This window comes from Pelodiscus sinensis, chromosome 22 (genome assembly GCF_052426305.1).
Source record: "Pelodiscus sinensis isolate ZL-2025 chromosome 22, ASM5242630v1, whole genome shotgun sequence".
NCBI lineage: Eukaryota > Metazoa > Chordata > Testudines > Trionychidae > Pelodiscus > Pelodiscus sinensis.
In genome coordinates, this window is record NC_143073.1 from 9861527 (window position 1) to 9887316 (window position 25790).

The following is a 25790-nucleotide window of genomic DNA, read 5'->3' on the forward strand; positions in this document are numbered from 1 at the left end:
GGCAAGGTGTCACTTGGCACAGCCCAGCCAAGGTGGCATGGAAACCTGGCAGGCAAAGCAGAAAGCAGGCTGGCCTCAGGTGTCATCCCAATCAGCTGGTGATGCACCAGTTCTGGCTAGTCATAGAACCCTAGAACTGGAAGGGACCTCGAGAGGTCATCGAGTCCAGTCCCCTGCCCTCACGGCAGGACCAAGCCCCATCTAGATCATCCCTGACAGGTCTCTGTCTAACCTGCTCTTAAATATCTCCAGAGATGGAGATTCCACAACCGCCCTGGGAAATTTATTCCAGTGTTTAATCACCCTGACAGTAAGGAAATTTTTCTTAATTTCTAACCTAATTTTCCCATGCTGAAATTTAAGCCCATTGCTTCTCGTCCTGTCCTCAGAGGCCAAGGAGAACAATTTTTTCTCCCTCCTCTTTGTAACACCCTTTCAGACACTTGAAAACCGCTGTCACGTCCCCTCTCAGTCTTCTCCTTTCCAAACTAAACAAGTCCAATTCTTTCAGCCTTCCTTCGTAGGTCATTTTCTCTAGACCTTTCATCATTTTTGTTGCTCTTCTCTGGACCATCTCCAGTTTCTCCACCTCTTTCTTGAAATGTGGTGCCCAGAACTGGACATAATATTCCAATTGAGGGAGTGGAAGAATGACTTCTCGTGTCTTGTTCACAACACTCCTGTTATTGCATCCCAGAACCATGTCTGATTTCTTTGCAACAGCGTCACAGTTGACTCACGCTTAACTTGTGGTCTCTGGATCCCTTTCTGTAGGACGCCTTCTTAGACAGTCGCTTCCCATTCGGTGTGTGTGAAACGGATTGTTCCGTCCTAAGTGGAGCACTTTGCATTTGTCCTTATTAAACTTCATCCTATTTACCTCAGACCATTTCTTGAGTTTGTCCGGGTCATTTTGAATTTTGACCCTGTCCTCCAAAGCACCTGCAACCTGGACCCTCTCTTAGTACCAGCCGGGGGCAAAGGGATGGGAAATGCCACCCTAGCTGGCTGATAAGCACCACGGGCAACCAAAGCAAGGCCCACTACAGCCTCTTGCAATGGCCCCTCTCAAAGGCTGTGGGTCTTATACTGGAACTTTCTTTTCCCCACCACCCTCACTCTGCCAGTACTCCCCCTCATCTGGCCCGGATCCCCTCCCCCATTCAGCAGCAGATGTTGAGTCTCTGATTCTTATTGGAAGGTGACCATGGGTCCAGCCCCGCCCCTTCCACATCAGGCCACACCCCTTCAGCAATGTCCCCGCCCACTCCGGGTGGCGCCATAACACACCCGACCCCAGCCTGATCCCCAGCGGCCAGGGAGTGTAGGTAGTTTTGGGAGGGCAATGCCTTCCCTTGCTTAGCTTACGGGCTGCCAACGAAGGTGACAATCCCTCCCCCACGCCCGGCAAACAGCCCTGCCTTAGCGCTCTGGCACCAGGCTGTCTGCAGACTCAGGCAGGCTTCGCTCAGCGGTTTGGGGGTTTGCTCACAACTCTCGGGGCTAGGGACACCAAATGAAAGGGTGAGGACCCTGCTTGCGACTGCCTTGGTGGGTCGTGACCCCCCAGGCTGAGGCGGGAGACGGAGACCACTCGGCCTCTCTAGGGATTGCCCCAGGTGAATCCCGTGGCTTCGGATGTGGGGGCCAAAGCTCTCAGCAGACCCCTCCTTGCGAGATGCCATCATGTGAGACAGGAAGCTGGCAGGAAACGGGTTTGTTTTGCTTAATGAATGAGACAGTGCTGGGGAAGGAGGCACCTGTGGGGGGAGGGGAGGCAGGAGGAGGGTTAGCACCCTCTGTATGGCTGGATCTCCCTGCCCAAGGGAAACTGGTGCCCTCTCAGAGCGAGAGCCAGCCCCGGCCAGAAGAGCTCCCACTCTGGACAGACGAGGCAGACATAGAGCAGGAGAAAGGCAGAAATATTATTATCCCCATTTTAGAGAGGAGGGAAACTGAGGCCCCCCGGAGGGGGGGGCGGTTCAAGGCTGGGCAGCCAAAGCTCATGGAATGCCCATGGGATCTGGGGCCGCTAGCTCGGGCAGGCTCCTTCGTCGAGCTGGCGCTGCCCCGCAGAGCTGTCAGGCAGCGGCGCGGCCCCATCTAACTCGAGCTGCAAGAGGAAGAGCGGGGCTGGCCTCTCACGGTGCGAGCGCTCAGAAGAGGAAGTTGGGGAAGTGGGGGGCAGATGGCAGATAAAGGAAGAGGCTTAAAGTGCACGTGCTTGGCAGAGTGCCTGGCTTTGGGGGGGGAGTCTGCTGGCTTGCTGATCATGGGCGGGGGGCTCTAGAGAGCCCACCCACCCCTATTTGTCCTCAGGCCTCACCACATGCCCTTGTGGAATAGGACTGGGTCCCTGCTGCCCTCAGTCCTGCTCCCTGCAATGGAATAATCACCTCCCCTTACCAGCCATGGAACCCACAGCACTTTCCAAAGGCAGACAGGTACATTAGCCCTGTTGTATCGTTGGGGAAACTGAGGCACAGGGCAGGAAACTGAGAGCGCCAGGACTAGAAGCCATGCTCTCCAACGCTTCAGCCCAGTGCTCTATCCACTAAGACTGCCTGAACCCAGAACCCCGACCCAAGGTTCTCCCCACTCACCCATCCTCTGCATTTCAGCCACCCCTCCCCCCATGGGAATATATTTCAACCCCTGTCCTTTTAGCAGGGGGTGGGGAACCCATGGCCAGGGGGCCAGACCCAGCTCCTGGCTTGCCTGAATCCAGCCCCCAAAGGTTCAGGGCTACCCCCACAGCAACAGAGAGCCAGCACTGGTGTTCAAGCCCTGTGTCACCCCTGTAAACTCCCCCCCACACACACCACCACAGGGCTGGAGCACCAGCTTCCTATTTCCCATCCAGACCCCCACCCGCAGCCCAGTCCTGCACCCCACCTCCACTCCTGCACCCCACCTCCAGCCCAGTACTCCCACCCCGAGCCAGGTCCTGCATCCTACCCTCCCAGGCCCACCAACCCCCAACACATTCCTGCCCCCTCCCGTCTGCCCAGACCCCACACCCAAAGTCTGCGTCCCGGCAGCCCCTCCCACAATCTGCTAGCCCTTTTGTGTGGCCCCCGACTGTAGGGAAACACCCCGTCTGGATTTAAAACCGATGGGGAAAGAGATTCACCCCCATGGACAGGATTCGCACCCAGGTCCTGTCCTCCCCAGGTCCATCTGGCCTCACTCCCCCACCCCGGCCTGAGTAGGGCTGCCCCTTGTCCACGTTTTCCTTTCTGGAGGCAGCTGGGCTGGGAAATCCGTCCGGGAGTCCAGCACATGCAGCCAGCCAGCTGGAGTTATGGGCGTAGGGTTACCCTAGATGTCCCTTTTTTCTGGGTCTCAAAAGCCACAGGCATAGGCCTGATCCCACTCACGCCCTTCCAGACCCACCAGCAGTGGCGTAGCAAGGAGGGGAGGGGCAGTTGCCCCCGGGTGCCACTCTAGGGGGCGCCAATTTAGTCCCCCTCCGCTCCCCCCCCCCGTCATCCCCCAGCTCGCCTGCTCCTCCTCCGCCCTCCACTGGCGGCTGCAGTCTCCTCCCTGCCTCTCTCCCCCCAGCCCGACAACTCCTCTATCTCCGCCGGCGGTTTAGTGCGTGTGGGGGCCGGGCCCCAAACTGGAGGGGATGGGGGAAGACACGGTACAAGCTCCCTCCCTCCCCCCCCCCGCCCCAGGGTCAGGCTCAGCCATGCACCAGGTTTGGGGTCGGGGAGAACGCAAATTTTTCCTTTGCCCCCAGGTGCATCACCCCCTCCCTACGTCTCTGCCCACCCATTCCTGGGTGACTGGCGGCAGGTCGGGACCGGGGCTGGCAGGGCTTCATGGTGGCTCCCCGTGCCAGAGAGCAGATTGCGTGGGGACTGCTGCTGCCCCAGGGTGGCGTCCCATCTCCTCCCCCCGATTACCCCAAAAATTTCCCCACATGACCATGTGGCTTGAAGGCGCTCCAGCTTCCCGGCACCGGTGCTCAGCACCGCAGCCTGACGCCCCCTCGCCTTTGCAAAGGGTCGCGGCCACGTGGATCCCAGACAGCTGGCTGCAGCCGGCGTCGGAGCTCCCTTCCCTTCCCTCGGGAACAGCCAGGCCGCCGGTTCAGGGCTTGCCAGCGAGTCCAGGCGGACATCCGCCCGGCGCCCTTCGGGGAGGGGGGATCTGCAGCAGTGTCGGCTGTCCTGGGCCAGACTCGGGCCGGGCGAGGGGCCAGTTCTGGCATGGCAGGAAGCAGGGACCCCTGTTGATCTAGGGGGTAAGGCTTGGAGCAGTAGCGTGATCTGGCGTGGCAGGAGGGGGCAAGCCGGGGAGAAACCTGCAGGGGGTTGGGTCAGATGTGCAGGCAGAGGGCCAGGCTGTGCCGCCAGCAGCCCCTCCAGCATGATGCTCTGAGACCTATAGCGGCCACCACCTGCCCCGCTCCCCGGGGGAGAGCCTCGCCTGGGCTAGGTCCATTGTGCTCAGCCACGGACTCAATGCTGGTATTTCCCAACAGCCAGTACCCCACACCTGCACACCAGGGGGGGTTGTTTCCTCTGCCTCCGGCCCAACCCTGGGACTCTGACCCCTGCATGAGGTTTCAGCCACCCTGCCTCAGCTCTGAGGGGCTAGTATCAGCTCCTCAAAGGCAGAGCTTGTCTAGTGGTTAGAGCAGAGAGGCTGGGAGCTAGAGCCCTTGGGTTCTTTTCCCTGCTCTGGGAGAGGAGTGGCGTGTGTGGTTAGAGCTGGGAGCCAGGATTTCCTGAGTTCTACCCATGGCTGTGGGAGGGGAGTGGGGCCTAGTGGTTAGAGTGGGGAGGGGCTGGGAGTCAGGACTCCAGTGTTCTGGACCTAATTCATGGAGGGAGCATAGGGCTGAAATTGGAAGAAATGATGGAATTCAGGACTTGGCCACTGACTTGCTATATGGCCCTGGAAAATGACTTTCCCCTCTGTGTGCCTCAGTTTCCCAATCTATATAATGAGACTAACAGGATTAAGGCTGCAGCTGGCCCAGTGGGTAGGGTATTGGACTGGGAGGCAGGACACCCAGGATGTGTTCCCAGGGCTATGACACTTTGCACAACCTAAGGCAAATCACTTCCCCTTCTCTGTGCCTCAGTTTCCCCCTCTGCTGAAGAGAGATTAAAAGCCCCGCCAGGCTGGGAAGGGGCTGATCTTGGCAGTCCCACTGTGACTGCCAGACTGAAGGGCAAAGATTCCTTGTCCTCGTGAGATGAGGCTGAACCAAGGCCAATGCGCCTTAAGACAAAGATTGCAGGAAGTTTAGAGAGGAAACGAAAATTTCCCCAGTATCTGACCCACTCTGCCAGCTGTTCTTTGTGTCTTCAGGGAGCAGCTCACGATCCGAAGCAAGTCAGCCCGTCAGCTGACAAGGGCGGGCCCCAGCGACGGTTCCTCAAGGAAGTTTCAATAAGTTTATCTCGCCCGGGTGCTGCCTCGCTGGGGGGTTGCGGTCCTTCATGCCCAAGCCTGCTCCAGGGGAGCCTGCATGAGCGGCAAGAACCAGCGGGCGAGAGCCGGGGACGCGGTGAGTGGCGTACGGGCTGGCGAGGGGGCGTGTTTGAGCATCCCGTCCCACCGGGACTGAACGCGGGCTGTTTGCGGGGCACGGGGCCGGGGGGGCCCGTCGGTTTCCGTTCAGTTTCTGCCGTAACATGTTGGGACAGGCAGCAGCTCTGAGTCAGCGGGGATGGACTCGGGGCACGGTTAGAGATCTGGCTGGGACACGGGGCTGGCTCCTGGCAGTGGTTAGTGCTGCGACGGGGCCGGGTGTCTCACTCACTTCCTTCCTCGCCCAGACGCTCCTGCCCTTCCTCCTCCCCCCACACACCTGGGAGAGCCGGGCATGGAGAGAAGGATGCGGGGGAGAGGGGAGGATGCCGGTGGAGGGAAGCCTGGGCACGACTAAGCATGGTACAGGGAGGGAGCAGGGAGTCAAGACTCCGGGGTTTTGGTCCTGCGTGTGGGCAGGGAAGCATGCCTAGTGGTTAGAGCGGGGAGCTTGGGCGCCGGGATCCCAGCCCTAAGAGAGGCGTGGGGCCATGGGGGTTAGAGCAGGGGGCTGGGAGTGAGGATTCCTGGGAAGATTTAACCATTTCCAGACGGGGTGGCTTTGCCCATAGGGGAAGAAGCTGCGTTCAAGACCAGGGCAGCTCTGCCAGAAGAGGGGGCGGGGGGATCCCCGACGATTTCTGAGCAGCCACATGCGCCTCACTCCACCAGCAGCTTCTCTGCTTTCCTCCGGGTGAAGCAGGCCTGTCCCGCCAGATCGCCTGCTCCCGGGCGACGGGGGGGGGGGGGGGGGGGGCAGCCCAAGACTATGCATGTGACCCTAGCCACAAAGGGTCTCCAGGCCTGGATACCCCAGGTCCACTGAGTGCAAAGGACGGTTGTTCCCCAGGAGTGTGTCTTCTGGTGGGCAGCTGGGAGGGGTCGATCTGCCCATGGCACGGGGTGGGGGAGCTCTGCCCACCCACTGACCCAGGATAAATGCATCCCAGCCGGGGCAATGAAAGCTCAGGCATTTGCTGGTCCGTGGGGGCAATGCCAGATTTAGGCACAGCTGAGCGAGCTGCAGCTTAGTGCCCGAGATCAGGAGGGGCATGTAACTCCCCAAAAGGACTCGTTTTCAGCTGCACCTCGCCTACGGACCGGCGTAGACGCAAATGCAAAACTTTAGTCTTTCTGGTTTCGTTCCCCTTTCTGGGAGAACAAGGCGCATTGGTGTGGCCCTGCTGGGGGCCTCTTACACTTGACATCGCTTAGGGCATGTCTTAACCCAGCCCAGCGTGGGGGGGCTGTACACCCCAAGAGCGGCACCCCTGGCGGGGCTGTGGGCCCAGCCATGGCTCGCCACCGGAATCGGTAGCAGGACAATTGCCACCTGGCATCCCATTAGGGTGGCCCAGCGAGCCGGCAGCGGGGAGGTGCAGGGGGCAGTTGCGGGCAGGGTAGAGAGAAGAGCCTGGATGCATGGCTCTCCCCACAAGCGTGGGTCTGGGTGGGGAGGAGGGATTAACCAGACAGAGTCCTAGTGGAGATGATTGTAGCCCACTGGTCAGTAGAGTCAGCTGTGCCCAAGCCTCCGGCCCAGCCCCTCCGCCTGAGCTGGTGCTCTGAGATCCCTGGTTCCACCCTCAGCCTACCAGCCAAGATGGCAGATGTCTTGCAGCCACTCTCCAGTCACAGGGAGGAGTGTTTCCTAGTGGTTAGAGCACTGGTCTGCAGGGTGAACACGTCGTGCCTCCGAGCCTCAGTTTCCCCATTTGTGAAATGGGGGTGACCAGACTGACCTCCTGGAGGAAGTGCTTTGAGAGCTAGGACTGGTTATGACTCAGCCCTTGCACTCTGTCACTGTGGGGTGTCCCCGGGGGGAAGCCCCTTTTCGCTTTCTGACAACCCACTGCCCTGCCGGATGCTTCTCTGGAATATTCATAGGCAGGCGACTAAATTAAACCACCTGGAGAAGGCGATTTGGTCTGCTGGAGGGTTTGCGGTGCCAACAGCTGGGAGAGGTGTGATTGAGCTTGGCAAAGCGGCTGAGTCACAGCAGCTCCGCTTCCCAAGGTCTTTGCTCTGGGGATGTGAAAACCTAGGAGACTCATAAGCCACGGAACACTCATTTTACACTGGGGAAACTGAGGCACCGAGCAGGCTTAATGTGAACAAAATGCTACAGGCAAGCCATTGGTAGAGGCAGGACTAGAAGCCTGGAGTACTGGCTCATCGCTCCAGGCCTCACCACTGCACCCTACTGCCCTCCTACAGCCAGCAATAGAAACCCAGGGGTCCGGGTCAACACTAACCACAATCCTGTCATGAGCTAGGAACAGAACCCAGGGGTCTTGGCACCCAGTCCTGTACTGTCACCACTAGTCCACACTCCTCCCCCACAACCAGCAGTAGAACCCAGGATCCTGGCACCCAGTCCTGTACTGTCACCACTAGTCCTCCCTCCTCCCCCACAACCAGCGGTAGAACCCAAGGGTCCTGACTCCCCATCCACCCTGCTCTAAAACCACCAGCTACCACTCTCCTCTCGGTGTGGCAATAGGACCCAGGAGTCCGGGTGGTGCCTGCTTTACAGCCCTGTGGCGAGGCTGCAGCTGGGGCGCACCCAGCCTCCTGTTTGCTCCGGGTTTGCTGGGGGCTGGGAGTGCCAGGGAGTGGGCCTGACAGCAACATTTCCCAGCTGGTCCCTGGGCCTTGCCTGAGCTCTGCTTCCGCTGCACGTTTGCCTGCAGGGCGGCTCAGGCTGCCGTCCTGCGAGTCAGGGCCTGTGGCAGCGCGTCAGGCTGGCGGAGGCCCACGAAAATCTCCTCAATAGACGTAAAGAGAATTACTTCCTTGCAGACTTCCTTGGGAGCCCTTGGCTACGTCTACACTGCATCCCTCTTGCGGAAGAGCCAATGCAAAGAAGCACTCGTTAGCACCGTCTCGCACTTCATTTGCATGTTCTCTTCTGATGCTCTTTGCGGAAGAGAGATAGACATGTAGCCGTGTTCGTCTGGTGCAGCTGAAACAAAAGACAGGACTAGGTAGCACTTTAAAGACTAACAAGATGGTTTATTAGATGATGAAAATGCAGTGTAGACCCCTTTGCGCACGAGCCCTTATTCCTCAAAAAATGAGGTTTACACGTTCTGGCATGAAAGGGGGGTTTTGCGCAAAACAGACCCGTCTACATGGCTTTTTTGTGTGCAAAAACCTCTTCCGCAAAAAGCATCGAAAGAGAATATGCAAATGAAGTGCGAGACGTTGCTAATGAGCACTTCATTTGCATTTCCTCTTCCGCAAGAGGGATGCAGTGTAGACAGGGTGACTAACGCATGCCACCGGCACCTCCAGCCCCAGATCTGCTGGTTCCCTCCCAGGAAGTCTCAGGCCCAGCAGATATGGTTAGAAAGGTGGCAGTAGGAGGCTGTGAATCTCATTCCAACTCTGGCACTGGCTCACCATCAGGCCTGGGGCAAGTCACTTCACCTGGATGGCTCAGGTTGCGCGTGGATAAGGCAGGGACAACGGGGCTTTCCTCCCAGGGTTGGCAGCAGGGTAGTTTGTGTTTGCAAAGGGCTCAGGAGGATTTAGTTGTGGCTTCCAGGTCTGCCCTGGCATGGAGGAGCTTTGCAGAGGCCCCACCGTCGGAATGGGTCAGGTTTATTGCCAGTGGAGGAATGGGGAAACTGAGGCATGGTGCCGTACCAAAGATCAGAGGGCACATCAAAGTTAGGACTAAAACCCAGGGGTCCTGATGTCAAATCGCCCCTACTTTAATTCCTAGAAACGCTCTCCAGCAGAACTCAGGAGTCCTGTCTTCTTCCACTCCCCATGCTCTAACCCCTAGGCAAGGTGTCTGAGGAGGGCACATTATCCCATTAGTGGTGCCTGTCAATCCAGTCCAGCCTCATGCACCGCTGCATGGCTGATTAATTGGGCTTTATGCTCATCTGTCCAGCCAATTGCCTTGGCTGATTAACTGTCCTCCAGGGACACTGCTGTGTAGCAGGAGAGTCCCACGCAGCTTGGAACAGCAACTAACAAGTTGGCCAACTGTAGACAGTCAATCACCTGGCGCTAAAAGGGCAGCACTGCTGGCTGGCAGCCGTAGTTGGTTGTTATTCTCCATGGGGGGGGCCCCCATGTGTTACCCTTCCTGGTCCAAAGGGCACATCTGAGGGGGAGGCAGGAAGGCACCAAAGTTCCCTCTAATTTTTTCATCCCTGGAGAGAATGATTTTTGTTATGTGCACGGAGGCATGTGTGGCTGTGCACCACCAGTAGAAACACAGGCCGCCAGCTGTGGGCGCTCCACTAATCAGCTGGGCAGCATTTGATTCTCTCCTGGGTGGCTGCCCGAGCACCCGGTTTACAGGGAATGTTGGTGGCAGCTCCCGGGGTGGGATGAAGACTGGAGACCCACAGCTGCTGGGGTGGGGATGGATTTCCCCGGCCAAGTCTGCTCACCAGACGCTGGTTCCCTAACACAGCGGCTGCCAGCGCTAACTGCCCATGAGGCTACTGCACATGGGCTGGACTCCTGGGTTCTGTCCCTAGAACTGCTGTGGGACCCGGCCCCTTCCCAGCAGCCAGAGAGCCCTGGAACCGGGGGTCAGTAACACAGCAGCCTTAGGGCCAGGGCAGAAAAGGAGCAGGGTGCAGAAGAAGCCATCAGCCCGGCTCCTGCAGCAAGCAAAGAGGGAACGGCCGGGGCAGAGCCTGGCTTCAGCGAGCCACAAATACGCTGGCCAAGCAAGGCCACTGGCTCAGCCTTTTGCAAATCCTTGCTGGGTTGGGGCTGCAGGCAGCCTGGGGGTTCAGGGCTGCTCCGCACTTCAGCTGTGCAGACAGAGGCTGCAGAGGCTGCCGGGGGCTGAGCTGGATGGTTCCCCTTCTGGCTCTGGGGCCTCTCTGCCGGATGTTACCTTCCCCCGCGGGCTTGGGACCAGGCCGGGAGGGCGTGGAATCGAGGGAGAACTCGACTTGCCCCAGGTCACTGGGAAGCGCAGCTGAAAAAGGGAGCCACCCGCAGCGGTGAGAGGGGCGCCCCACAGCACAAGGGTGGGGGACGGGCGGACAGGTCAGCCCCAGGGTAGCAGACAGGTGGCTCGTAGCCTCCCCCTAGCCACAGATGGGTGCAGCCCAAACAGCTGCAGGGCAAACGTCCTCCCACAGGGCCGTGCCCAGGAGCAGCAGGGGCACTGCCAGTAGCCTGCACAGATCTGGGAACAGAAACTAGGAGTCCGGCCCTCCGGTCCCTTGCTGTAACCACTAGCCACCACTGCCAGTGTCCATGTGAAAAACTCCAAGCTGGGACAACCTGCTGGCAGCCTTGCTGAGCCGGCCATCCTCCCAAACAGGGGAGCCCCTCCCCACCTTGGACCCAAGCCAGCTTGCAGGGCTAGTGGAGCAAACAATGTACCCAGGGCCCCCCACCCTCCTCCCAAAGAGCTGGCTCCTTGCAGGAGGGGAAGAGGGCTCTGGGGAGCAGAGGATGCATCTGCTGGAGGCATCACCAGGCAGCCCAGGAGAGCAGGAATGAACTGAACACATTACACTGCCATGCAGACGGCAGCTTCTGAGCAGGAATTGAACCAGAGCAAGTAGATAGGCAGCAACCAGTCACGCAGCTGCTCTAGGAACAGACCCAGGCCTCCTGACTCCCCAGGCGCCCTGCTGTAACCAGTAGATGCCGCTCCCCAACACAAACCAGGGACAGAACTCAGGAATCCTAAAGGCCCCCTTCTCTAACCACTAGACACCGCTGTCTTCCCAGAGCCAGGCACGGAACCCAGAAAGCCTGATTCCTAGCCCCCCCATTATAACTATTGGACCCCATTCTGGGACTAGAACCCAGGCGTCCTGCTCCAACCACTAGACCACACTCCCTCCACAGAGCATGCCCTTCTCCAGGCTGTTTGACCAAGCGCAGGGAGGCCCCGTGCCTTGCATGGGATGCAGGACTCCAGTAACGTGCAGCTATTGTCCCCAACGATCGTGTTCACTGGATCAGCCTCTGGCAGCTACCCCAGCGAACGACACCCGGCAGGCGTCCATCCCTCCCGTGAGACCTGCCATGGCAGCACCGCACCACCTCAGCAGCTCGGCAGGGCTGCCAGTCTCCCAGAAGGAGATGCAGCCACTCAGCCTGAGCCAGCCTACTGAAAGCGCCTAGTGAAAGATCCTGGAGCAAGTATCCTACTGCGGCCCTAGGCAGTGCTGGCTTCCTGAGGCTGCAGACAGGGCAGCCTGAATCGATAGCTCAAAGGGAGGACATAAGTGACGCCTTTTAGCTCAGCACTGTGTTAACTCTGAACCCTAATGATGCAGGTGTAAACATGAAGGTTATTTGCTTTTTTAGCCACCAAAAATCCAATTGTTTTCAGTGGGTTAAGCTTGGGGTTGTAGGAGAGCTTAGGGCTGGTGGGTGCAGAGGTGGGGTTGATGGCCTGATCTGCCCCATTTCATGTAAATTACCTTGTTAACTCTGAACCATAATGATGACGGGTAACTATTTTAAGGCTGGGCATTTTTTAATGGACATGTCCAGATCTGATGCCTGCTCTCAAAACTTTTGAGGATTTTAACTTAGTTTAAAACTTTAAAATGAAAACTGACACTAAATAAGTACCAACCCATTTGAACCTAGAGAACCATGCCCCCAACCCGGGCCCCTATTACCAGAATCCCCATTTCCTGGTCTCATCTCCTCCTACACCTGCATCTTCCCCCTTTAAACTCCCATGATATCATCTTAATGGAACAGACAATGGGGATGGTAGAACAGGGGTCAGACAAATCCGGCCTCTCCGGGAAGCACCGGACGGGGGCTCAGGAAGAGACGGGGTTGTTATACTCAAAGGCAAGGAGAAAAACAGGAAGTAAAGCTGAGTGTGCGTGAGACAAAGAGAGCGAAACTTTCCCCTTCTCTAACAGCCTCTCACCAAGGATCTCGAAGAGCTTTGCAAATATTAACTAAGCGTCCCAGCCCAACTAGAAGGCTGGCCGTGGTGTCGGCAGGGTGCTCACTAGCAAGCGAGAGGGTTCAGAGCCCCACTCTGCCCGGGGGCCTATCCCAGGAGTGCTCTGTGCCTCAGTTTCCCCCCTTGGTTAACATAGGAGAGCCTTCCCAGGAGTGCTCTGTGCCTCAGTTTCCCCTTTCAGTTAACATAGGAGAGCCTTTGGTTGCCTGGTCTCTTTTAGTCATGAGCTGTTCAGGGCAGGGAGTCTCAGCCCCAGCACAATGGAGCCCGGAGGGCGGTTGGGGCTGCTGGGTTAGAAATCAGGTCCGATTCCCCAGGTCGGGCTCAGGCAGAGGGGAAGAGTGAGTGTTTGTTGCTAGCTTATTTTTGCAACTCTCCTGTGGTAAGAGGCACTTCCTGGCAGCTTGTGGTAAGGGAGGGGACCCAGGCTGCTGGGTGGGGTGGCCAGGCTCTGGCCGGCTGGCCTAGAAGCACGCAGTAGGGTATGGGTCCAGCGTGGGCAGTGACACAAAGGGAGACCCCTTGGGGGGCGCAGTGTCGGTTCCATCCCTGCAGGTTCTGGCACGCGCTGGGAATTTCCCTCCTTGCCGGAGCCAGGAGAGCTGGAGGCCTGAAGACAGGTTGTGTGGGCGGCGCTGTCGAAACGGCCCGTTGAGACGCAGGCAGAACCTGCCCTGTCTCCTCCCCCACTTGCAGCGCCGTGCCCTCCCGCTCCTCCATACTGGGCCACCCCAGGCCCTGCAATGCTACACTGCTCCCTGCAATGTCCCCGACACTGCACCATCCCCTGCAAAGTCCCCCCAACACTGCACCTCCCCGTGCAATGTCCCCTCCTGCAACACCAGCCCTCCAACACTGCACTGCCCCTGCAACACCAGCCCCTGCCGCTGCACCATGCCCTGCAACGCCCCCCCAACACTGCACCTCCCCGTGCAATGTCCCCTCCTGCAACACCAGCCCTCCAACCCTGCACTGCGCCAGCAACACCAGCCCCTACCGCTGCACCATGCCCTGCAACGCCCCCCCAACACTGCACCTCCCCGTGCAATGTCCCCTCCTGCAACACCAGCCCTCCAACACTGCACCGCCCCCTGCAATGTCCCCCTGACACTGCACCACCCCTGAAATGTCCTCTTGACACTACACTGCCCCCTGCAACACCAGCCCCGACACTGCACCACCCCTGCAACACTGCATCACTTCCTGCAACATCCCCCTGACACTGCACTGCCCCTACAAACCAAGCCCCCTGACACTGTAATGCCCTGCAATGCCAGCCCCCCGACCTGCACCGATCCTGCACTGTTCCCCCAACACTGCACCACCTCCTGCAATGCCAGCCCCCAATACTGCACCATCCCCTACTGCACTACTCTTGCAACATCCTCCTGACACTGCAATGCCCCTGCATTGCCAGCCCTCTGACACTGCACCACCCTGCAACATCCCCCCCACTGCACCATCCCCTGCAATTCCAGCTCCCTGATCCTGTACCACCCCTTTCCCCGTTAACACTGCACCATCCCCTGCAGCACTATTGCCCCACCCCTCTGCATTAGTCCTGACCACCCCAGTCACCGCACTATCCCCTTTACAAAGCCTCCCCACTTTGCATCACCCCAACAGCAGCTCCCTCTCCCCCTGCATTAAGCCAGGGCTCTGCTGCTCTGGGGCAGCCCTGCACCGGGAGAAACATAAAGGAGTGTTTGAGGCCTCCCTGCCCCTGAGCAGGAAGCAAGGCCCAGCTCCTCAAAGGCACCAAACTCCCAAGGAGCTCCACAGGAGAGTGGTGCCCAAAGACCAATAAAATGCTGAGTACCAGGGGCCAGCCCAGAGAGGGGCTGCTTCATAGTGAGCTTTAGAGGGGAGGGAGCTGTGACTGTGGTTCCCCACGTGGGGGGGAGGAGGAGGAAGGTGGGATTCGGCATGTGCTGGAGTTTGCAGAGCAGGGCGTTTGCTTTCCTGGGGATCCCTGCATCTTCTCCTCCACGAGGTCCTAAAGCAAAGAGGTGCCTGTTCCATCCCCCAGGCCCATAGGGAGCTGAACGCTGCAGTCATAGCTAGGGGCACTGTGCTGCAGGCAGCAAGGTGGGAGGGCTCAGTAGGGGGCGCTCTCCCTTCTGAGTCACTGCTGACCCCAGTGCACTGCTAGGGGGCGCTGTGCTGCAGGGAGTTTGCGGGAGGCACCGAATGGGGGTGCTGTCCATTTGCAGACAGTGGTGACCCCTGTGTGGAGGTGGGGGGGCGTTGTGCTGCAGGGAGCAGACTGGGGCTCTGTAGGGGGCGCTCTCCCTTCCTAGTTGGGGCGTACCTCAGTGTGGCACTAGGGGGCGCTGTTCTCTTTCAAAATGAGATGTTGCCAAGCCCTGTTTTCCAGGAGGGGGCCTGAGGCACAGAGAGTTGCTCTGATTTACCCACTTGGGCAGTGGGGGCCGATCCAGAAATAGAAGGGAGGCCAAGTTCCTCCATCCTCTGCCAGTCGGGCCGTTTGTCTTCAGGCCTTTCCGGCTTCTGCCCTGCCCATGGCTTGCTAGCAGCTTCCCCTTCCAAACCCACGCAAAGCCAGCAGCGCCCAGGGAACCCTGGCTGCCCATAGCCCCTTCCAGCTGGGGAATCCGCCTGGGACCTCACCTGGAAATTCTCTCAAGGAGGAATCTGCAATTATCCGAAAAAGGCCTGTTAAACTGGCAGGGGCACCTTCCCTGTTCCCTCCCCCAGCTGGGACCCCAGGCAGAATAACTGGGAGCCTTCCTCTTCCCCGCCCATCCATGCTCCTCTTCCTCATCCCATCCCCAGCCCGACGGGATCCAGCCATGTCACAAAGCATGGGGAGGGCAGCACTAGGGCACTGCTGGGGAGCGGCGCTAGGGGGCGCTGTGCGGCAGGGAGCAGGGTGGGTGTTCCAATAGGTGGCACGCTCCCCTCACGGCTAGTACTGACCCTATTGGGGTTGTGGGGGTGCCGCAGCAGCACCCCCCAGTTTTTGTGAGGTTCCACCCACCGCCTGGTGCTGCTTTCCCAGTGTCCCGGGCTCCACTCCTGGCCCTGTACCTGCCGTACCCTTCCGGGGCTCTCCTCCCAGCCCCACATGTGGGCTGCGGGGCACTGGCTACCTAAGGACTCATGCCCCGGGCTCTGCTCCTGGCCCCACCATCAGGGCCCTGGCTTCCACCAACCTCACTCCCAGGGCTCTGCACATGGGGTCCCGGCTGCCACCAGCCCTGCACGTGGGGTCCCAGCCCTGATCCCCTTAACTCTGTCCATGTTTCTCACTCACTTACCCAGAATCGCAGCCCCACTCCTGGCCCCAGCTCTGGGGTGGGAGGAGACAGACAGGACTAAGAGAGGGAGGCGGCGAGAACCACTAGCTTTCAGCACCCCCACTGTAAAAAACATCCCAGGGCCACTGACTGACCCTCTGTGGTTTCAGCCCCATTCCGTAGTCTTTGGTGCCTCCTGCCATAACGTGGCTTAGAGCTGCTGTGTGCTGAGAACCAAGGGGGCTGCATTTCTGCCTGGACTCTTTGGGGATGAAAAGCATCAGAAAGACAGTAACACAGGCCATGATTTAGAGGGGTGATTTTGGGGCTCCCGGCTGAGCAATTGAAATGTCATGAAACAGCCTCCCCCCAAAAAAACCCCAACAAGCTTCGCTTCAAACACATGATATGAATACATTTGGGGTAAGGAACTTTTGTATGCATTGGCTGGGGGTCTGAGCCGTCAGAGTTGGGAATCCAGCTTTCCTCTGCAGCCACAAGGGCTAGAAACTGACTTTGTTTTGAAATGGACGCTGAGAATCTCGTGTAATCCCAGGACTCCGGGGCCTGAGGCTTGAAGAAAAATACCAAATATCATAGCACTTGTGCTAACGTGACCCCTTAAGGAACCTAGATGCGGGGGAGTGAGGAGGTATGCTCAGTGCTTTCTCAGGAGTAGGCCCCCAGAAATTAAAGCTCTCCAAATCCTCACTACACAAAATCCTGGCTGTTAGTTTCAATCTGGCCGGTGCCTTTGCAGATGCTTCTTGCTGTTCATCCAAACAGCTGCTTCTTTTCTGAGGCAAGACGTTCTGTCTGCTTGTCTGGACGTAGCCCCAGCCCCCGTACCATACGAATTGAGGCCCTCGCCATCTGTAACGTTTCCCCAGAACACCTCTGTGCGGCAGGGCAATTATCCTCATTGGGCCGGTGGAGAAACTGAGGCACTGAGCAGCTAGCTGACTTGCCCAAGGTCACAGCAGAAGTTTGTGGCAGAGGACAGACTTGAATCCAGGTCTGCTAAGCTAGCACCCCAACCCCTGGGCCAGCCTGCAGCTCAGAAGGAGGCTGGGGGTCAGCAGGGCATGGCTTTGCGCCAGTTATCTCTGGGGTATGGGGACAGTGCCCCCACCCCCACCATGCCACTGGCTCTTGCCATTAAGTGAACTTTGTGGGCCTAATGCCACATTTTAATTGCACTGCTAACCTAGGCAGGTTTCCACTGCGTAGTCCAGGATGCTCTTTCTGTCCTGAGCACTGTAACTATTTACCAAAGGGTGGCTGTGTGGACAGAGCACTGGCCTGGGGCACTCCAGACCTATTTTCCATTCCCAGATGGATGACCTGGAGCAAGGCACTCTGCCTCAGTTTCCCCAATAGCCAAATTGCCTCTCCTTTGTTGAGCACTTTGAGATCTAAGCACGATAACAGAGCGCCCAGGGGCACCCGGGGCACCCTGCCGGGATTAGTGGTTTGTATCACAAAGGGAGAGAGAGATCTGGATTTAACACCAGGACTGACACCCCCGAAAGCCAGTACAATCGAGGGCAGCTCTCGTGACTAGACTGGCATGGCTGCAAAGGACCCATGAGCCAGTCGGCCTCCAGATACGTGGCAGCGCCAAAGGAGTCTCAGACCATTCTCTGGCAAATCCTTACTTGCAAACCCAGCCCGGCTGCCCCTCGCTGCCCTGGCGTTAAATCCAGAATTGGGCAAAGCAAAAGAGCCTTTCTGGCACTCCAGGTACTTGGGTGCAGAGAGGCTCTGATTCTGAAAGGGTTTAGCCCAGCACGGTGGGTGAACTAGAGGGCGTGGCCGTCGGCAAATGACTCCAGTCCAGCCGACGTGCGGTGCACTGCAGGCTTTGCGAAGCCACGGCTTGCTGCAGGCTTCGCCACGGTTCCCGCGCCACAGCTACTGCAGAGCATGACCAGCTGGTAGATCACGCGCACATCCACTGGGGGAAGGGGGAGCGGGTCGTGCAGCCACACTGCTTATCAGAGGAGCAAGTGCTGAGAGGAGAAGTAGGCAAATGCCATAGGCCCCAAAAGGAGAAGTGGGTAAAACTCCGGTTAGCAGTGTTGGCCCTCGACTACCCACGGATCTGCTCCCCTTCCGGTCAAGCCAGACGTAAAGTTCTCATGCTCCCAGGGCATCCCCTCCAAGACGGCAGGACTTGAGGGGGTGCGGCGGAGCTGGAAATTGTGCCCTTTGTTTGCCTAAGCTGGGCCCTGCTCAGGCTTTCAGCCAGATCCTCAGAAGATGGGTCACGGATAGGGTCCAGAGTGACCTAGACAGATTAGAGGATTGGGCCAAAAGAAATCTGATGAGGTTCAACAAGGACAAGTATAGAGTCCTGAACTTAGGATGGAAGAATCCCAAGCATTGTTACAGGCTGGGGGCCGACTAGCTAGGTAGCAGTTCAGCAGAAAAGGCCCTGGGGATGGCAGTGGATGAGAAGCTGGCTATGAGTCAACAGGGCACCCTTGTAACCAAGAAGGCTAATGGCCTATTAGGGTGCATTAGGAGGAGCATTGCCAGCAGATCTAGAGAAGTGATTATTCCCCTTTTTTCGGCTCTGGTAAGGCCACATCTGGAGTATTGTGTCCAGTTCTGGGCCCCCTATTACAGAAAGGATGTGGACGCATTGGAGAGGGTCCAGCGGAGGGCGACCAAAATGATTAGGGCACTGGAATGCATGATCTATGAGGAGAGACTGAGGGATTTGGGTTTGTTTAGTCTGCAGCAGAGAAGAACAAGGGGGGATTTAGTAGCAGCCTTCAACTTCCTGAAGGGAGGTTCCAAAGAGGATGGAGAGAGGCTGTTCTCAGCAGTGACAGATGGCAGAACAAGGAGCAATGGTCTCAAGTTGCAGTGGGGGAGGTCTAGGTTGGATATTAGGAAAAACTATTTCACTAGTAGGGGCGTGAAGCACTGGGATGGTTTCCCTAGGGAGGGGGTGGAATCTCCATCCCTTGAGGTTTTTAAGTCCCAGCTTGACAAAGCCCTGGCTGGGTTGATTTAGTTGGGATTGGTCCTGCCTAGAGCAGGGGGCTGGACTTGATGACCTCCTGAGGTCTCTTCCAGCTCTATGGTTCTCTGATTCTATGTAAATTGGCACCAAAGTCAATGGCAATTAATACCCAGTGGCCCTTGGTTTCACCAGGAATAAATTCCCTGCTAATGGGGCTACAGAGCCACACAGAACACCTGTGCGAAGGGCCTGGGGCAGCCGTGTCTCACCAGCGTTTCACTAAATTTCAGAGGCATCTATGAGCCTGGGGTGAGACTTGCAAGTGGCGTACCCGGGCTGTGTAGGGACAATTTGAGCCATGTCCACCCCACCTCAGCTGCCCCCTACCAACTGGCCCAATGGAACACATGCTGCTCTGGAGCATTGGGAAAAAGAAGACAGCGCTGTTCATGGCAATGGGGTGGGATGCAGAGGGTACTCAAGGACAGAGGCTGTTTGCTGTGCCCCCAACTCATGCTGTCTGTAAAGGGGGCCATAAGAAACAAACTGAGGATGTTTGCGGAATGACGGGGGAGGGTCATTGGAGAAGGCCTGATGGTAACAAATATTCCCTATCAGAGGGGTAGCCGTGTTAGTCTGGATCTGCAAAAGTGACAAGGAGTCCTGTGGCGCCTTATAGACTAACAGATGTATTGGAGCATAAGCTTTCGTGGGCAAAGACCCACTTCGTCAGATGCATGTAGTGGAAATTTCCAGGCAGGTATAAATATGCAGGCCAGAATAAGACTAGAGATAATGAGGTTAATTTAGACAGGGAGGGTGAGGCTCACTTTTAGCAGCTGATGTGGAGGTGTGAACACCAAGAGAGGAGAAACTACTTTTGTACTTGGCTAGTCATTCACAGTCTGTGTTTAATCTTAAACTGATGGTGTCAAATTTGCAGATGAACAGTTTCTCTTTGAAGTCTGGTCTTGAAGTTTTTTTGCTGCAGGATGGCTACCTTTAAATCTGCAATTGTGTGTCCAGGAAGATTGAAGTGTTCCCCTACAGGTTTTTGTATATTGCCATTCCTAATATCTGATTTGTGTCCATTTATTCTTTTACGTAGGGACTGTCCAGTTTGGCCGACGTATATAGCAGAGGGGCATTGCTGGAACATGATGGCATATATTATATTGGTAGATGTGCAGGTGAATGAACCAGAGATGGTGTGGCTGATCTGGTTAGGTCCTGTGATGGTGTCGCTGGTGTAGATATGTGGGCAGAGTTGGCACGGAGATTTGTTGCATGGATTGGTTCCTGAGTTAGAGTTACTGTGGTGTGGTATATAGTTGCTGGTGAGAATTTGCTTCAGGTTGGCGCAGGCCTGCACAACTCGGAAAGTGGCGAGGGCCATATTACTCCAAAGAAAACAGCTGCGGACCGCAAGTAGGGATGTTCTCCCAAAAAATACCGAACACACCTTGCCCCTTGGTGCCTTCTCCTTTCTCCTGACCTGCTCCCCTCAGCACAAGCCTCTTCCCCTCCTCTACCTGGCTTCTGCCTTCCAATTTGCGAGGCTGCTGGAGCCTTTTTAAATCCAGCAGTCGCCGGCCGTGATGTCACGACACCACGTCATGCCAGCGTCCTGGCATCTGCTGGCATCCCGCCCTCTGGTTTGCACCCCGCCTCCTCGTGCCAGAGCTGCATGTAGGCAGCCTAGCAGCGAGAATCGCCGCTCTTCTGCCTCCCCGGCAGCACTCCGCTCCTCCACCTGGAAAGCCCAAGAAAGCCCAAGAAAGAAACCAACAGAACACCACTGGCCATCATGGGGGCTGTGTCTACACTGGGCCACTTATTCCGGAAAATCAGCTGCTTTTCCGGAATAAGCTGCGAGCTGTCTACACTGGCCCCTTGAATTTCCGGAAAAGCAACGACGCTCTACTGTACAAAATCATCCGCTATTCCGGAAAAGCTACGCTGCTCCCGCTCGGGCATAAGTCCTTATTCCGGAACACTGTTCCGGAAAAGGGCCAGTGTAGACAGCCCAGTAGTCTTTTCCGGAAAAAAGCCCCGATCGCGAAAATGACGATCGGGGCTCTTTTCCGGAAAAGCGCGTCTACATTGGCCACAGATGCTTTTCCGGAAAAAGGGCTTTTCCGGAAAAGCAGCCTGCCAATGTAGGCGCTCTTTTTCCAGAAATACTTATAACGAAAACTATTCTGTTTTAAGCATTTCTGGAAATTCATGCCAGTGTAGACACAGCCTTGGTGTTCACACCTCCACATCAGCTGCTAGAAGTGGGCCTCGCCCTCCCTGACTAAATTAACCTCGTTATCTCTAGCTTTATTCTGGCCTGCATATTTATACTTGCCTGGAAATTTCCACTACATGAATCTGACAAAGCGGGTCTTTGCACAATACATCTGTTAGTCTATAAGGTACCACAGGACTCCTTGTCACAAATATTCCCTAAGACTTTACAGAGGAGGGCTGCAACAGCTCCATCGTACAGCAGGGGAAACTGAGGCACAGAGCGGGGAGGGAATCACTCTCAGATGCGCACAGGCTAGAGTGCAGATCATTGGTATCCCAGTCCAGTGCGTTAGCCCCTAGCCCACCGTATGGGGAAGGGAGGTTGGGCTGATACTCCCTTGGAGTTGGGCTGTCAGCTCTCTAAAGCCAGGCAGAGACTATGGAGGGAGGCCCCTGGAGATTCAGGGCAGAGACGCTGCTCCCCCTCTCCCCCCAAAGCACCCTCAGGCGGGGAGAAAGGAATGGCATCTCCCCCTTCCTAGATCAGCACTAGAGCATGGACAGCCCTCTGCCGTTCTCCCTTCTCCACCCCTAACAGCAGCGTCTCTTTGCCCCCCCGCAGCCACGATGGAGACGTTCAGCTCCAGGAACCTGGCCATGCAGGCAGAGAAGAAGATCCTGAGCCGCATGGCCAGCAAGTCGGTGGTGAACGTGTTCCTGGACGACACCAGTAGCGAGATCCTGGACGAGCTGTACCGGGTCTCCAAGCTGCACACCCAGAACCGGACCGAGGCCCAGAAGATCATCAAGAACCTCATCAAGGTGGCCGTCAAGATCAGCGTGCTGTACCGCAACAACCGCTTCAGCCCCGGCGAGCTGGACCTGGCGGAGGAGTTCAAGCGCAAGCTGCACCAGGGCGCCATGACGGCCGTCAGCTTCTACGAGGTGGACTTCACCTTCGAGCCGGACGTGCTGGCCCAGCTGCTGCAGGACAGCCGGGACTTGCTGCTCCGGCTGGTGGAGAAGCACCTGACGGCCAAGTCCCACGGGCGCATCCGCCACGTCTTCGACCACTTCGCCAACTGCGACCTGCTCAGCCAGCTCTACAGCCCCGGGGAGCCCTACCGGCCCCACCTGCAGAAGATCTGCCAAGGCCTGAACAAGCTGATAGAGGAGGGGAAGCTGTGAAGTGGATTGGGAGGGGCCTGGCCTTTCTCCTCCTCCTCAGCCAGCCACAGATTATGGGAGTTGGAGGCTTGTATCCGGCATGAGCTTGGAAGCACCTCGCTCCCTCTGGTACCTATGGAAACCCTAGAAGGGCCCTCAGGGTTGTCGGGGATGGAGAATTAGATGATCCAGCGGGACAGTCGAGACTCAGGCACGGACCAGTTACGCTCAGGATGGCCTGCGCCCGCTGCCCCCCACCTCAGTCCTCTCCACAGCCTCGTGGGCTGGCCCGTCTCCAGCTCTCTCTCCCCTTCCGTGACTCTTGCAGAGCTGTTGATTTTGGACATGCTCAGCTTGTTGTTTACTAACATGTTAAGAAGGGAGACGCCACATCCGGCTCGTCATGGGGTGGGGTCTGCTGTGCAGGGGCATGGGGCCGGCCTGGGGTGTCCCGCCTAGGCGCTGCATCCCTTTGAAAGCTCCACCTCCCCCCAGCCCACCACGGGACAGTAACCTCAATGCTTCGGTCTGGGAGGCTGGTGGACGTGCAGGGGTGAGGCTGGGTTCATTTCCCGCTGCACAGTATCAGGAGGCTAGATCAAGTTCCTCCCAAACACGCCCTGTGTCCCTGCCAGGCAGGGACTAGAATCCCCTCCTCCCCACTCTAGCACCAAGAAATAGCTGAATTGGCTGCCCTGAATACACAACCTATGCTCATCCCATTTAACCCTCACTAAAGTAAGCCCTTAAGGAACCTGGTGGGGGGGCACACCCCCTGCACTTTCCCAGACTGAGGCCCCCCCCAAAATTAGAGCTCTGCAGCTCCTCCCTACAGAACCCCCTGGCTCTCTGTTTTAATTTGGCTGGCACCTTTGCAAATGGAGAGGTTACAGGTTCAATTCCCACCAATGCCCAACCCCCAGGGGTATGGTAACTACAGGGCTGGGGGAGCGGCTGACTTCCCCCCCCTTCCACGAGCTGCCTTTTATGGGAGATGTTAGTCCCCTAAAGCAAAATCTTCCCTGCAGATGAGCATCTGCCCTCGTCCCAGTACAGCCAGGTGGGTGTGAATTAACCAGAGAAATGTAACTAGCTTTCAGATCCTCCCAGAGATCATTAAAAGCAGGAAAGGACATTGCACCTTCAACACCCCCTCGGGTGAGGGACTTTGCCACCCCTGCCTCCCTCCCCTCTCATGGTATTCTAACAGGGCTCACGTCTTATCAGCGATTAGCAGGGCTTGGACAGAAAAGTAAGAACATAAGAACGGCCGTACTGGGTCAGACCAAAGGTCCATCCAGCCCAGTATCCTGTCTGGTGACAGTGGCCAGCACCAGGTGCCCCAGAGAGAACTGAACAGGTAATGATCAAGCGATCTCTCTCCTTCCATCCATCTCCACCCTCTGACAAAGAGGCTGGGGACACCGTTCCTTTCCCATACTGGCTAATAACCATAATGGACTTAACCTCCATGAATGTATCTAGTTCTCTTTTAAACCCCGTTATAGTCCTACCCTTCACAACCTCCTCAGGCAAGGAGTTCCACAGGTGGACTGTGCGCTGTGTGAAGAACTTCCTTTTATTTGGTTTAAACCTGCTGCCCATTAATTTCATTTAGTGGCCCCTAGTTCTTATCTTATGGGAACAAGTAAATCATTTTTCCTTATTCACTTTCTCCACACCACTCATGATTTTATAGACCTCTATCCTATCCCCCCTTAGTCTCCTCTTTTCCAAGCGGAAAAGTCCAAGTTTCTTTAATTTCTCCTCATATGGGACCCATGTCATTGGGCTCTGATTGCTGTTACGTGTGTGATGGTAACACGGGGGGCCCTCAAGATTGGGGCCACACAATGCTGAGTGCTGCCCAGTGAGACCAAGCCCCTGCCCTGACAAGTTATTGGCTGGACAGAGTGAAAAGAAGAATCTGAGGCCTTAAGAAATATTTAATCCCCCAAGGGAACCCTGGGCAGACCCAGAAATAGAACCCACATCCCAGGACTCCCAGCCCACAGCTTTGGCTGTCACCAAAGAGACCAACCCAACCAAGGGCTTTTGCTGCCCAAACATTTCTTCAGCCACCCAAGCTAAGCAGGCCCAACCTGGTCAACCTTTGGACGGGGATCTCTCAAGGGCTACAGCAATTAAGACACTGTTACTATGAAGTGGGCTGCATGGAACAAATTCGATGGGTCTCAGCTCAGTCGGCAATACGTGTCCAGGGTACAAAAGTGCCCCCCCCCCCCCTCCGAAGCACGAGAGGGATCCAGAGGTCTCCAGGGCTCTCAGTCCAGCCCCTGGCATGGGTATCTGACCCCCTTCTCCCCATTTCACTTAGGTGGGGAGGAAGTAGCCAGGAGTCTGTGGCAGTGTTCCCTGAAAGCTGTGCACTTGGACAGCCCCCAGGAGAGATTCAAATGGCACCCAGTGGATTAGCAGAGTGCCCACAGCTGGTAGCAGGTGGTTCTCCTGGTGGTGCACATCTTCACGTGCCTCCATGCATGAAAAAAAATTATTCCACACATGGGTGGACCGTCAAGGGTTAGCGGAAGTTGGGTGAGCTGGGCAGAGGCCAAGGAAGGAGATGATGCCTGAAGGACTCGTACAATCCCAGGGAAAGCTCCACTGCAGCGAAGGTGAATGGTGGAGCAATGGGACATGCCAGCACCAGGGGCAGGACAGAGGCAGTCACTGGAGGATCAGGCCCAGAGCTGCTCAGGATTCTGCCAAGGGGAAGCACTAGTCCTGTTGTCCCATCCTGGCAGGCCCAGGTTATCAATTGCCCCATTCTCACTGCATGAACAGCCCCCTTCCTGCATGCAGGTGCAAGGATGTCCCAAGGGTGCTGAGGTGCAGTACCTGGGGCAACACCCCCACCAGTGCCCAGGCATGGGGCTTAGGGCACCCCTCCCCCAGAGCCTCCACCCTGCCCCCTTGTCTCCTCCCCCAAGCAATGGGGGCACTTGCCATGTGGGCAGCAGGAGCTGGAGCACAGCAGCCTGCTCTGCCCCCCATACTGCCACTGCACTTCAGTTCTCCATGGGCAGCGAGAACCAGCTCCCCCTGGGGCGGGACACTCTGCTTCGGGCCACAGCTGAGAAGCTGCGTGCAGCAGGCTGCTGGGACGCTCCGGCTCCCTCCACCCACAGGATGGGAGGAGACGTGACACCTGCTGCCAGCATCGCGCCAAGCCCCCGTACGCTCCCCATCCATAGAAGGGTTGGGGCCGCCTCTGCAGGGCCCCGAAAAGCATGGGGCCTGGGGCGGTCACCCCAATTCATTCTACGGACAGGACAGCTTTGCGCAAGAGCCCCCCATCACCCCGCCCCACTCAGCTGCCCCCCCATCCCTGCCCCTCACTCCCACCACACAGCCCACAGCTCCGCCGCTGCCCCTCCATCCCAACCTGCCGCGCCCACCCCAGGCTAGCACAGGCCTTACTCACTGCAACCCGGCTCCTAAGACAAACGAGGCAGCAGCCAATGCCAGGCCCACACCAGCCACCCACTGAAACAGAAGGCAAGTGTCTAGGGCAGCAGGATCGGGCCCACGTTTGGAGCAGCTCCCCTCTCCCTACCCCTATGAGCACCGCTGCTGCACAAAGGCCAATCCGCACTCACTTTGTGCCTCACCAGAGAAATAAAGGGGAGGAACAGAAATGATTTACCATAGAGAC

The 25790-nt window shown here is 57.2% G+C and overlaps 1 protein-coding gene across 1 annotated transcript; it reads left to right on the forward strand.

Moving 5' to 3' along the window:
- The first annotated feature begins 5324 nt into the window (after positions 1–5324).
- On the forward strand, positions 5325–25783 carry TIPE2 (TNF alpha induced protein 8 like 2). Its single transcript, XM_006113927.5, has 2 exons — positions 5325–5527; positions 21570–25783. Exon 2 carries the CDS (start codon positions 21575–21577, stop codon positions 22133–22135), a length of 561 nt encoding a protein of 186 aa, XP_006113989.3. The 5' UTR covers positions 5325–5527; positions 21570–21574; the 3' UTR covers positions 22136–25783.
- The last annotated feature ends 7 nt before the right edge of the window (positions 25784–25790 follow it).

Excerpts from the sequence above, each read along its gene's own strand:
- TIPE2 (XM_006113927.5), top strand. The coding sequence starts at position 21,575 with ATGGAGACGTTCAGCTCCAGGAACCTGGCCATGCAGGCAGAGAAGAAG.